This window comes from Cebus imitator, unplaced genomic scaffold (genome assembly GCF_001604975.1).
Source record: "Cebus imitator isolate Cc_AM_T3 unplaced genomic scaffold, Cebus_imitator-1.0 Scaffold228, whole genome shotgun sequence".
Taxonomy (NCBI): Eukaryota; Metazoa; Chordata; class Mammalia; order Primates; family Cebidae; genus Cebus; species Cebus imitator.
Window position 1 is genome coordinate 3213081 of NW_016107543.1, and position 11909 is coordinate 3224989.

The 11909-nt window shown below is 44.8% G+C and overlaps 1 protein-coding gene across 4 annotated transcripts in view; it reads left to right on the plus strand.

Moving 5' to 3' along the window:
- Nucleotides 1–3996: 3996 nt before the first annotated feature.
- Nucleotides 3997–11909, plus strand: part of CDC6 (cell division cycle 6) — an 18644-nt gene continuing 10731 nt past the window's right edge. Inside the window, exons 1-7 of one of the 4 annotated variants that reach the window (XM_017497132.2) lie at nucleotides 3997–5390; nucleotides 6723–6910; nucleotides 8590–8871; nucleotides 9002–9201; nucleotides 10040–10215; nucleotides 10538–10644; nucleotides 10964–11103. In XM_017497132.2, coding sequence (XP_017352621.1) covers nucleotides 6736–6910; nucleotides 8590–8871; nucleotides 9002–9201; nucleotides 10040–10215; nucleotides 10538–10644; nucleotides 10964–11103 — 1080 coding nt within the window. In that variant the 5' untranslated portion in view covers nucleotides 3997–5390; nucleotides 6723–6735. The remainder of the gene's footprint in view (nucleotides 5391–6722; nucleotides 6911–8589; nucleotides 8872–9001; nucleotides 9202–10039; nucleotides 10216–10537; nucleotides 10645–10963; nucleotides 11104–11909) is intronic. The other 3 variants (XM_037727390.1, XM_017497131.2, XM_017497130.2) reach the window with 3 other exon arrangements.

Below are 11909 nucleotides of genomic sequence, written 5' to 3' on the forward strand. Positions count from 1 at the left end.
GTGAAAATTGTGTACTCTTGTCTGGAATACTGCCTCAAGTGGTGGCACAGAGAGGGGAGAAAACCTTTGCTTCATAATTTGGGTAATTGCAGTGGTTTGATTCCAGGTCTCTTAAAAAAGTAGATCTGCTGACTTGGGAATACTCATCTACAGCTTCCTGGGGGTCTTCTCTCCTCCTTTCCTGCTGTATTTTGAAAATTACAGTTCTAATTGGCCATGCTTGATGGCTGACCCCTGTAATCCCAGCACTTTGGGAGGCCAAGGCAGGTGGATCACTTGAGGTCAGGAGTTTGAGACGAGCCTGGCCAACATGGTGAATCTCCATCTCTACTAAAAATATAAAAATTAGCCGGCGTTGTGCTACCCAGAAAGCTGAGGTGGTAGAATCGCTTGAACCCAGGAGGCGGAGGTTGCAGTGAACTGAGATCATGCCACTGCACTCCAAAAAAAAAAAAGAAAATTACAGTCCTAGTTACTTTTGCTGACCAGGATATTCTGATGGTCCTTATTTTATTAATTTATTTTTATTTTTATTAGAGACAGGATCTTGTTCTGTTGCTCAGGCGGGAGTGCAGTGGTGTGATCACAGCTCACTGCAGTCTCCAACTCCCAAGCTCAAGTGATCCTCCCACCTGTCTCCCACGTAGCTGGGACCACAGGTGTGTACCACTATGCCTGGCTAATTTTGAAAATTTTTTTGTAAAGATGGGGTCTCCCTATGTTGCTGAGACTGGTCTCAAACTCCTGGGTTCAAGTGATTGTCCCACCTCGGCTTCTCAAAGTGCTGGGATTACAGGCATGTGCTATTGCATGGGCCAGTCCTTATTTTGTATTTCCACTTAACTCCCCTTTGCCCATGATTTCAGGGAAACAAGGAGGCTTCCTGGCCTTGTGACCTTTTCCTTGAAGCTCTTAGAATTCTTTCTACCTGTGTTGCATGGCAGATTCTCAAACTGAGTAAAGGAAGGAAGGGTGAGGACAAAGCATACAGAATGTATGTATTGGTTTTCATGTGGGTGTTGACTGTTTTTCCTTATTGCTTTTTAAGTTGAATCTTGGCTGGTTTTCTTGAACTTTGACTTTAGGTATAAAAATTCGACCAGACATTCTCTCTTTACTCTGGTCAGCTGACATCATAACCACTAAGGCTTAATGAGCTTAACTTGCACTTTCATCACTAGCAAAGGTCATAATGGGTGTGTGTATGAATCACTCTCACATAATTTAGATATAAAAACTTATGAGGATGAGGGAGGGGGGAAATAAAGGACTCCTTTCATTTTTATCCGTACTTCCCAGATTGGCTGAATCCCTGATTATTTGACCCATCATTGTTATTAATATGATTAATAAATTACCTATTTATTGATTGAATTGTTCCTCCTGACTTGAAATAGCCTGCAAATGGAGCTTGCCTAAATGACCTTCAACTTCCTAACCCTATAATTCATTCTGTCTTATTGGGATGGTATTGCTAGAGTATGTGTGTGTCTACACACACACACTCACACAAAAGGATGCCAGACAGGTTCTTCCAGTGTGATTTGATTCCTTCTCCATGATACTGTGTATGAGTTAGCAGTATCATACTAGTTTCCTCCCTCCATTACCAAGGCAGAGCTGCTTCCTATGAATATGCCTCTTAAGTATTTCCCAACCCAATCTAACCATGAACTGAGCAACTCACTGGAAGGAAGCTGCCTGTCTCCACCTTCCTAGTACTCTGCAGAGGGAGGTAAAGGAACTGTGAAAAATGAACTAGAACTAGAAATATGTCAACCTCAGGATTCTGACTGCCTCAGAGGATAACTGGGGAAATACTTTGCCTCTGACATCACTGGAGCGCAGTCTGGATCATTTTCACACATAATTGACTTCATTCTTTACTCCTAGGCTTAGGGGTGTGAGACTTAAAGGACTGTATGCTCTCTAGCCACAAGTGTTTATGCAAAGGGTGGATGTCCACTTGGCAAGAATGTCATTTCCATTCCTTCATTTAGCAAGCACTTATTGGACACTTTGTACCAGGCACCTACAATATGAAAATGAAAAGTCTTTTTTTTTTGCCAGGCAGAGTGGCTCATGCCTATAATCCCAGCACTTTGGGAGGCTGAGGCAGGTGGATCACCTGAGGTTAGGAGTTTGAGACCAGTCTGACCAATATGGTGAAACCCCATCTCTACTAAAAATATGAAAATTAGGTGTGGTGGCAGGCGCCTGTAATCCCAGCTACTCGGAAGGCTAAGGCAGGAGGGTTGCTTGAATCTGGGAGGTGGAGGTTGCAGTGGCCTGATAGTGTGCCACTGCACTGCAGCCTGGGCAACAGAGCAAGACTCCGTATAAAAAAATTTTTTTTTTCCTTTTGGAGATGGGGTCTTGATATGTTGTCCAAGGCTGGCCTCAAACTGGGTTCAAGGGATCCTTCCACCTCAGCCTCCTGAGTAACTGGAATTACAGATGCATGTCACTTCACATGGCTAAGACATGGTCTTTGATTCCAGGGAACTCAATAGTTAGTGGACTTCAGGACAGCTACCAGGAGAAACCTATACAGGGTATTAACAGGCTTTATAGAAGTTAGCAGGGAAGACGGATGGGGAGTGGCATTCCAGAGGAAACAGCAAAAACAAAGGCACAGAAGCAAGAAACAATATGATGTGTATGTATCATGTTACTGGAGGATCATTATTAGTGCAAAGGAAAAGGTTCAAGTAGATAACCTTTCAGTCCTGACATTCTGTGATTATTTGCCTGTTTCCACAGTGGTCATTTACTTCTGTGGGCTTTTCTTGGGCTACTGCTATATTTCCTGGTGTTTTCATAGGCTCTAATATGCATGCTAAGTACTCATAGCTTCCTCTGCTGTCTCCTTGTAACTGAGGTAGGTTGTTTACTATAACCATTCCTTAAAGCTGGCTGGACATACTTTACCCTTTCAGGTTATTAAGGGCAATTCTTAGATGCTCATGTTATAAAAATATGAACAGTGATGGTTGCTTCCTAAGTTCTGCTGTCCTATTAAGAGATCAGAAATACCATCTAGTCCTTTTAAAAGCTTCCATTTTGGCCAAGTACAGTGGCTCATGCCTGTAATCTCAGCACTGTGGGAGGCTGGGGTGGGGGTGGGGGGCAGATCATGAGGTCAGGAGTTCGAGACTAGACTGGCCAACATGGTGAAACCCCGTCTCTACTGAAAATACAAAAATTAGCCAGGTGTGGTGGTGCATGCCTGTAGTCCCAGCTACTCAGGAGGTTTGAGTCCAGGAGGTGGAGGTTGCAGTGAGCTGAGATTGTGCCACTGCACTCCAGCCTGGGCGACAGAGTGGAGACTACGTCTCAAGAACAAAACAAAACCAAAAAAAAATAGGCTTCCATTGTAACTCTCCATTCATGGCAACCCATTCTCTTCACTTTTGGCGTTTTCAGCTGCTAAAGAGCCTTCACAAAATATACTCCACCATCTCTTCCTGTTTAGAGCCCTTTATCTAATCATCCCCCTATGATAAAGGGCCAAGAGTTTGATTTTCTGTCAGAGTTCAGAGTTCAAATTCTAGCTCTTCCACTTACTAGTTGTGTGACCTTGGGCAAGTTTACTCAACTCTCCTCTACTGTGGTTCCTTCATTTGTTAAATGAAATAACACCAACTTCGACCGGGCACGGTGGCTCATGCCTGTAATCCCAGCACTTTGAGAGACCAAGGCGGATGGATCACGAGGTCAGGAGTTCAAGACCAGCCTGGTCAAGATGGTGAAACGCCGTCTCTACTAGAAATGCAAAAAGAATTAGCCAGTCATGGTGGTGTGCACCTGTAATCCCAGCTACTTGGGGGGCTGAGGCAGAAAATCGCTTAAACCCGGGAGGCGGAGGTTGTAGTGAGCTGAGCAGAGATCAAGCCCTTGCACTCCAGCTTGGGTGACAGAGCGAGAGCCTCTCTCTCTCTTTCTCTCTCTTCCCCCCCCCCCCTTTTCTCTCTCTCTCTCCTCTCTCTCTCTCACACACACACACACAAAATAACACCAACTCAACTTCATGGGGGTGCCTGTGAAAATTAAGAAGGCAATGTAGGTAAAATACTGAGCACATTCTCTGGCATACACTTAAAGCCCTCAATACTGGCTCTCTTCATGAACTAGGTACCAATTAACTGATGATCGTAATATTGTTGCTTTCCTCTTTCTAGGCTTTATGGCTCTGTTTTATTTGTTACTGAGAGGTAAAAGAGAAATGTTTACCATGACCTACAATTGGGTTCTGGCCTTTAAAGGAACCTGAGGGTTAGATGAGTTACTGGCTTTGGAAGCTGGCCTCCAAATTACTGCTCTAATTTATATTTTTCATTAAAAACTCAGCTTGCCTCTTCTATATAGCCGTTTTCCCTGGCTCTGAAACCCTAGTGTTTCGCCATAAAAGATTTTAAAATTAAGGGGTCATAATTCTCTCCCCACGAGGTGTGGATTAATGGTAAGAAGGTGCATAGAACATAATCTAACTTTGAACGAAATAAAAGCAAAGAGTTGGCTCTGTTTCTCACCTTTGAAGTACAAATCAAGAGATACTATGATGAAGCATAGTTTTTCTTTATACAGCTGTGTAGAACTTTACCAAAAAAACCACTAGTTCAGGTATCAGGAGATCTAGATCCTAGGCTCTTCACTGTCACCAAGATGCTGTGACCTCTAACCTTGTATGCAGGTTTGCTTTGTGCCTTCCGGGGTTTAGGTAACTAAAGTGCCTAGCATCATACCTGGCGCACAGAACCGCTCCCCAAACGGTAGCTATCATCCATCAGGACGATGCAAATGAGTACGTTCGGCAGTGAGAAGGGGAGCCACATCTTGACACTTCCAGTCGAAGGAAGAACGCGGAAGTAGAGTCGCGCGACAGTAAAGACTACGCCTCCCGCCGTGCTTTGCGGCGGGGCCGTCCTGTCTTACCCAGAGTCGCCCTGCAGCAATCGCGCGTCTTTCCACTGAGGCCCCGGATGTAGATTCTCTTTCCCTCCCTACGCGGCTCAGTGGGCGTGGCCTCACTGTGACTCAAAGACTTGGGGCTCTCTCATTGGCTGTAACTCTTCCGCAGGATTGGAAGCAAAAAAGAGGCGGTACCAAGGCGAACAGCGCTGTGAACACAGCCAATCAGAATCGAGACCGGGCTTTGGCGGGAGGCTGGAACCCTGTGGTAATTCAGATTTGGCGCGAGCGCGGCTGGTTTTGCTGCTGCTGGTGTTCAGTTTGTTCGGAGCTTGTGGTGGTGAGTCCCAGAGGCTGCGTGTGAGACCTGAGAAGGAGCCTGCACTGAGGAGGTGGAAAGGAGAGGATTGCTCGAGGAGGCCTGCGATCTGTGAGGCAGCGGAGTTGGGTGAAGGCTGCGGGTTCCGGCGAGGCCCGAGGTGAAGTGAGGGGAAAAGAGCTGAGCTCGCTGGAGGTCTGAGGTCGGGATCAGGAAAAGGGCAGGCGCCCTCGGGGTAGTTCCAGCAGTTGTGCGTGGTGTGAAGGAGCTGAAAGTTGTAGGAAGGAAATGTTCTGGGGTGCGTTGAGAGCTGCTTAGAATGAGGACTGGGTGCAGGGGCGGAGAGACTGAGAGAAGACTGACCTGCAGTGTGAGGGCTTGGGAGAGATGAGATTAAATGTGGCGGCTGCTGGGGCTGAACTGGTGATAAAACACCCGTCATGCCTGGAGGAAGGGAATTAGAAGTTCTATACAAATCAGTTCAAGTAACTTTTTTTTTTTTTTTTTTGAGACGGAGTTTCGCTCTTGTTACCCAGGCTGGAGTGCAATGGCGCGATCTCGGCTCACCGCAACCTCCGTCTCCTGGGTTCAGGCAATTCTCCTGCCTCAGCCTCCTGAGTAGCTGGGATTACAGGCATGCGCCACCATGCCCAGCTGATTTTTTTTGCATTTTTAGTAGAGACGGGGTTTCACCGTGCTGACCAGGATGGTCTCGATCTCTTGACCTCGTGATCCACCCGCCTCGGCCTCCCAAAGTGCTGGGATTACAGGCTTGAGCCACCGCGCCTGCCCTTTTTTTTTGAGACGGAGTCTCTCTTGTCGCCCAGGCTGTAGTGCAATGGCGCGATATCGGCTCACTGCAAATTCCACCTCCCGGGTTCAAGTGATTCTCCTGCCTCAGCCTCCCGAGTAGCTGTGATTACAGGCACCCGCCACCAGACCCAGCTACTTTTTGTATTATTTTAGTAGAGATGGGGTTTCATCATGTTGGCCAGGCTGGTCTCGAACTCCTGACCTCGTGATCCGCCCGCCTCGGCCTCCCAAAGTACTGAGATCACAGGCGTGAGCCACCGGGCCCGGCGCATTTCAGGTATCTTCTTATTGCATTTATCAATTGGTTAAAAACTTGGGCTCTGGCGCCAGAATGCCTGGGGTTACATTCCTGTTTTTCTGTGACTTTGGGCCACTGTTTATCTCAGTTTTCGCATCTGTAAAATAAAGGCTAATACTAGTACCTACCTCTAAGGCAGTTGTAAAACAAAACGAGGTGGCACATAAAGTGCTTATAACGGCGCCTTCCACCTAGTAGGTAGACAAGAAATGTCAGCTGTTCTTGCATAGATTTGGATGTGAAGCAGAACTGAATGCCAAAATATTGTGGTAACATAATTTACTTAGGAAATAAGTGTTAATCATCAGTATAAATAAGTTCCATGTTAGTTATTTTCCCTTCACTTTTACATATTGACTTGTCCTGTTATTTTTTGTATAGCTGTGCTGCCATCATGCCTCAAACCCGATCCCAGGCACAGGCTACAATCAGTTTTCCAAAAAAGAAGCTGTCTCGGGCATTGAACAAAACTAAAAACTCTAGTGATGCCAAACTAGAACTGACAAATGTCCAAACTGTACCCCGTTCTCGTGTAAAAGTCCTGCCTCTCAGCCCCAGGAAACGTCTGGGTAAGCCATCCGTTATATCACTTTTTGACCTTTCTTTTCTCAATAAGATGTGTGTCCTTTGAAGGCGCTTTCTAAGTTCAGTTAAGACTTTTTTTTTTCCCTCAAGAGAGAGTCTTGTGTTGTCTCCCAGACTGGAGTGCAATGGCGTGATCTCAGCTCACTGCAACCTCCGCCTCCTAAGTTAAAGCAATTGTTCTGCCTCAGCCTCCCAAGTAGCAGGGGTTACAGGCACCCACCACCATGCCCAGCTAATTTTTATTTTATTTTTTTGTATTTTTAGTAGAGACAGGGTTTTGCCATGTTAGCCAGCCTGGTCTCTGAACTCCTAACCTCAGGTGATCCATCTGCCTTGAGCCATCATACCCAGCCTTTTTTTTTTTTTGGACAAAGTCTCGCTCTTTTGCCGAGGCTGGCGTGCAGTGGCACCATCTCAGCTCACTACAACCTCCAGTTCCCGGGTTCAAGCCATCCTCTCGCCTCAGCCTCCTGAGTAGGTGGACTACAGGTGCACACCACCACACCTGGCTATTTTTTGTATTTTTGGTAGAGATGGGGTTTCACCACGTTGGCCAGGCTGGTCTTGAACTCCTGGCCTCAAGGGATCTGCCCGCCTTGGCCTCCCAAAGTGCTGGGATTACAGGCGTGAGTCACCGCACCTGGCCTAAGACTACTCTTCATTTTAGTTATTTTCAGAATGGTTGCTAACTGCTTACTAAACTCCAGAGTTAAGCCGCTTACTGAGGTCACTCTCTGAACTACTTAATAGGTTTAATCTTTAATTCCTTAATACTGAAGTTAGTTCTGTCAGTGTTTTAAGTTACCTCGTAGTTACAAGGTATTATGAAACGTACCTCAATATTTGTGAAATTAAAAGAAACAAAAAGGTGACACGCTGGATATTTTCCATCCTTTTCTTGTTTTAGAACAGTGGTTCTTGTTTTGGAATGTTTGTTTTTAAATGAGGGGTGATTTTCTGGAGACATTTTTGGTTGTTACAGCTGGGGGATGCCACTGGCTTAGTGGTAGAGGCCAGAGATGCCGCTGAATATCCTGCATTGCCCAGGACAGCTCCTTGACAATGGAGAATTACTTGGTCCAATATATCAGTGGTGCCAAGGTTGACAAAACCTGTTTCAAACCAGTTTTACGGTTTCATCCCACTAAAACCCATTTGGTTTCTACTAAATGCAGTAGTCCCCACTTATCCATAGGGGAGACATTCCAAGACCCAGTGGTTGCCTGCAATGGAGGATAGTACTGAACCCTACATGTCCTATATTTTTAATCTGATAACCAAGTCAGCTACTAAGTGACTAGTGGGTGGGTAGCATATACAGTGTGGATATGCTGGCTGAAGGGATGTTTCATGTCCTGGGTAGGATGATGAGAGATTTCATCATGGTACTCAACAGCATGCAATTTAAAACTTTTCAATTATTTATTTCTGGAATTTTCCATTTAATATTTTCAGACTGGGGTAACTGCAATGGTGGATAAGGAGACTGCTGTAGTAAGAGTGGTGATGCCATCTAGTGGCCAATATTTGCTCCTAGGTGAGAAGGCATTTTATTTTGGTGGTTCCGACTAAGGTAGAAATTTGCCTCTTTCTGGGAGGTCTTGCACATCCTTTTACTATCCAATGCTATGAGTGACTACATTTTGATTTTATTATGTTTCAGGTGATGACAACCTATGCAACACTCCCCATTTACCTCCCTGTTCTCCACCAAAGCAAGGCAAGAAAGAGAATGGTCCCGCTCGCTTACATACACTTAAGGGACGAAGATTGGTATTTGACAATCAGCTGACAATTAAGTCTCCTAGCAAAAGAGAACAAGCCAAAGTTCACCAAAATAAAACACTTTCTTCAGTTAGAAAAAGTAAAGAGATCACAACAAATCCTGAGCAGAGATGTCCACTGGAGAAAGAATCTGCATGTGTGAGATTATTCAAGCAAGAAGGTTTGTTCTTAACATGGCAACTGCTAGTGCAGCTATTGTAACCAAGGCTGATGATTCCAAATGAAACCACCCAGTGGGTCTTCTCAGTCACCTTCTGTTGTGTCTAATTGACCTTGTATATCTGGTACAGGCACTTGCTACCAGCAAGCAAAGCTGGTCCTGAACACAGCTGTCCCGGATCGGCTGCCTGCCAGGGAAAGGGAGATGGATGTCATCAAGAATTTCCTGAGGGAGCACATCTGTGAAAAAAAAGCTGGAAGCCTTTACCTTTCCGGTGCTCCTGGAACTGGAAAAACTGCCTGCTTAAGCCGAATTTTGCAAGACCTCAAGGTACATTAAGAGTCTGAATTGTGATGCTGTTGGTAAAATGACTCTGAGGTGTTTTGTTTTGTTTTTGAAACAGGGTCTCACTCTTTTGTCCAGGCTGTAGTGCAATGGCTTGATCACGGCTCACTGCAGCCTTTACCTCCTGGGCTCAGGTGATCCTCCCACCTCAGCCTCCGGGGTAGCTGGGACTACAGGCATGCATCACCACACCCAGCTAAAATCTGTAGAGACAGGGTTTCCCCATGCTGCCCAGACTTGTCCTGAACTCCTGAGCTCAAGCAATCTACCCGCTTCAGCCTCCCAAAGTGCTGGGATTACAGGTGTGAGCCACTGTGCCCAGCTGGCACTTGATTTTTAAGAGTTAAGAAAGTGGGCTGGGCACTGTGGCTCTCACACCTGTAATCCCAGCACTTTGGGGGGTGGGGGGATTACGTGAGGTCAGGAGTTTGAGACAAGCCTGGCCAACATGGCGAAACCCCCTCTCTGCCAAAAATACAAAAATTAGCTGGGTATGTGGTGCATCCCTGTAACCCTAGCACTTGGGAAGCTGAGGCAGGAGAATTGCTTGAACCCGGAGGCAGAGGTTACAGCGAGCTGAGATTGTGCTGCTGCACTCCAGCCTGGGCGACAGAGCGAGACTCTATCTTAAAAAAAAAGACGAAGATTAGAAGATTGACGGTCTCTTCAAATAAGACATTTATAATTTCATTGTTTAAATCTTTCCAAATGAAAGTAGAGCTTCCTTACATGCTGTTAGCTCTTCAAAGACGTTTTAGGCTCTATCAGATCTTTTATTTTCTGAGGCCAAAATAACTCTGATGTTTGCATTTTTTATTTCTAGAAGGAACTGAAAGGCTTTAAAACTATCATGCTGAATTGCATGTCCTTGAGGAGTGCCCAGGCCGTATTCCCAGCTATTGCTCAGGAGATTTGTCAGGAAGAGGTATCCAGGCCAGCTGGGAAGGACATGATGAGGAAATTGGAAAAACATATGACTGCAGAGAAGGGCCCCATGATGTAAGTATTGTTCTGCTTCATGTTGCTCTGTGAAAATCTGCAAGGTCTGTTGCCCATAAAAAGAACATTTTGTATATTTGCTCTATGAAGGATAGTTACATAAACTTAAAGGGAAAGAAGAGAAGGAAGATACGCCTAATTTTAAATTGGATTACTTGTAGATGATGTGGGGTATCCTTGTAGCAGAAACTAGAGATAGGATAGATTATGATCCTTAAACAGGACTCAGCTTTAGGAAGGTGACCTGAAGTCAACCTGTATCAGACAGATTGGAGGGTTAAGAAGGTGAATATGGATACTAACTGTTTCTCTCTATATGTAGTGTGTTGGTATTGGACGAGATGGATCAACTGGACAGCAAAGGCCAGGATGTACTGTACACACTGTTTGAATGGCCATGGCTAAGCAATTCTCACTTGGTGCTGATTGGTTAGTGCTCAATCGTTAAAAATGTTACATAGTGGTTCTAAAGTATTCTTTTTTAAAATATATGTATATATATATTCAGCTTATTTATCAGTGATTTTATCTTAAACCAGCTTGGTGCCTCATCAAAATAAGAAAGTTAAATGACTGTACATCTCACCTAGCAGATAATCTTATCTATTGGGATGGGGTAGGACACAAGTGGGAAGCAACAATTAGGATGTTAGATTCTATAACTGGAAATTTATTTAGCTTTCAGAGAATTTAGTTTCCCCTTTAGGATGATTTGACCAACAGTTAGTGTTGTTGATCTCCTCCTTAGGCATTGCTAATACTCTGGATCTCACAGATAGAATTCTGCCTAGGCTTCAAGCTAGAGAAAAATGTAAGCCACAGCTGTTGAACTTCCCACCTTATACCAAAAATCAAATAGTCACTATTTTGCAAGATCGACTTAATCAGGTAAGTGCCAACTGTTTTGCCAGATTATGTGTTCCTTGGATTCACCTGTGCTAGGAAAATTTAACAATAGTTCTAAAATATTTTTGCCTTGATTGCTTTATTAATGGAGCAAGGAGTTCCTATAGACCATAGTGATAACACTTTTATGTGAATTTCCACTCCATTCATTTACTGGGTGTCTCAGTGTTGAAATAAAAGCAAGAGTTAGAGGAATCACTCAAGTGCTTTCTTTCTTTCTTTCTTTCTTTCTTTTTTGTTTCCCCCCTTGAGACAGAGTTTTGCTCTTGTTACCCAGGCTGGAGTGCAATGGCGTGATCTTGGCTCGCTGAAACCTCTGCCTCCTGGATTCAAGTGATTCTCCTGCCTCAGCCTCCCAAGTAGCTGGGATTACAGGTGCCTGCCACCATGCCCAGCTAATTTTTGTATTTTTAGTAGAGATGGGGTTTCACCATGTTGGCCAGGCTGGTCTCAAACTCCTGACCTCAGGTGATCTGCCCACCTTGGCTTCCCAAAGTACTGGGATTATAGGTGTGAGGCACCGCGCTGGGCCTCAAGTGCTTTATTTTTTACTTTATTTATTTATTTTTAATAGAGACGGGGTTTTGCCATGTTGGTCAGGCTGGTCTTGAAATCCTGACCTCAGGTGATCCACCCGCCTTAGCCTCCCAAAGTGCTGGGATTATAGGCGTGAGCCACCATGCCTGGTCTTCAAGTGCTTTCTTTAATGACCTTTAAAAAATAGTGCCTATGAAAAAACTTTTTCTTTTGAAAGTGACTAGTTTTTTTTTTTTTTTTTTTTTTTTTTT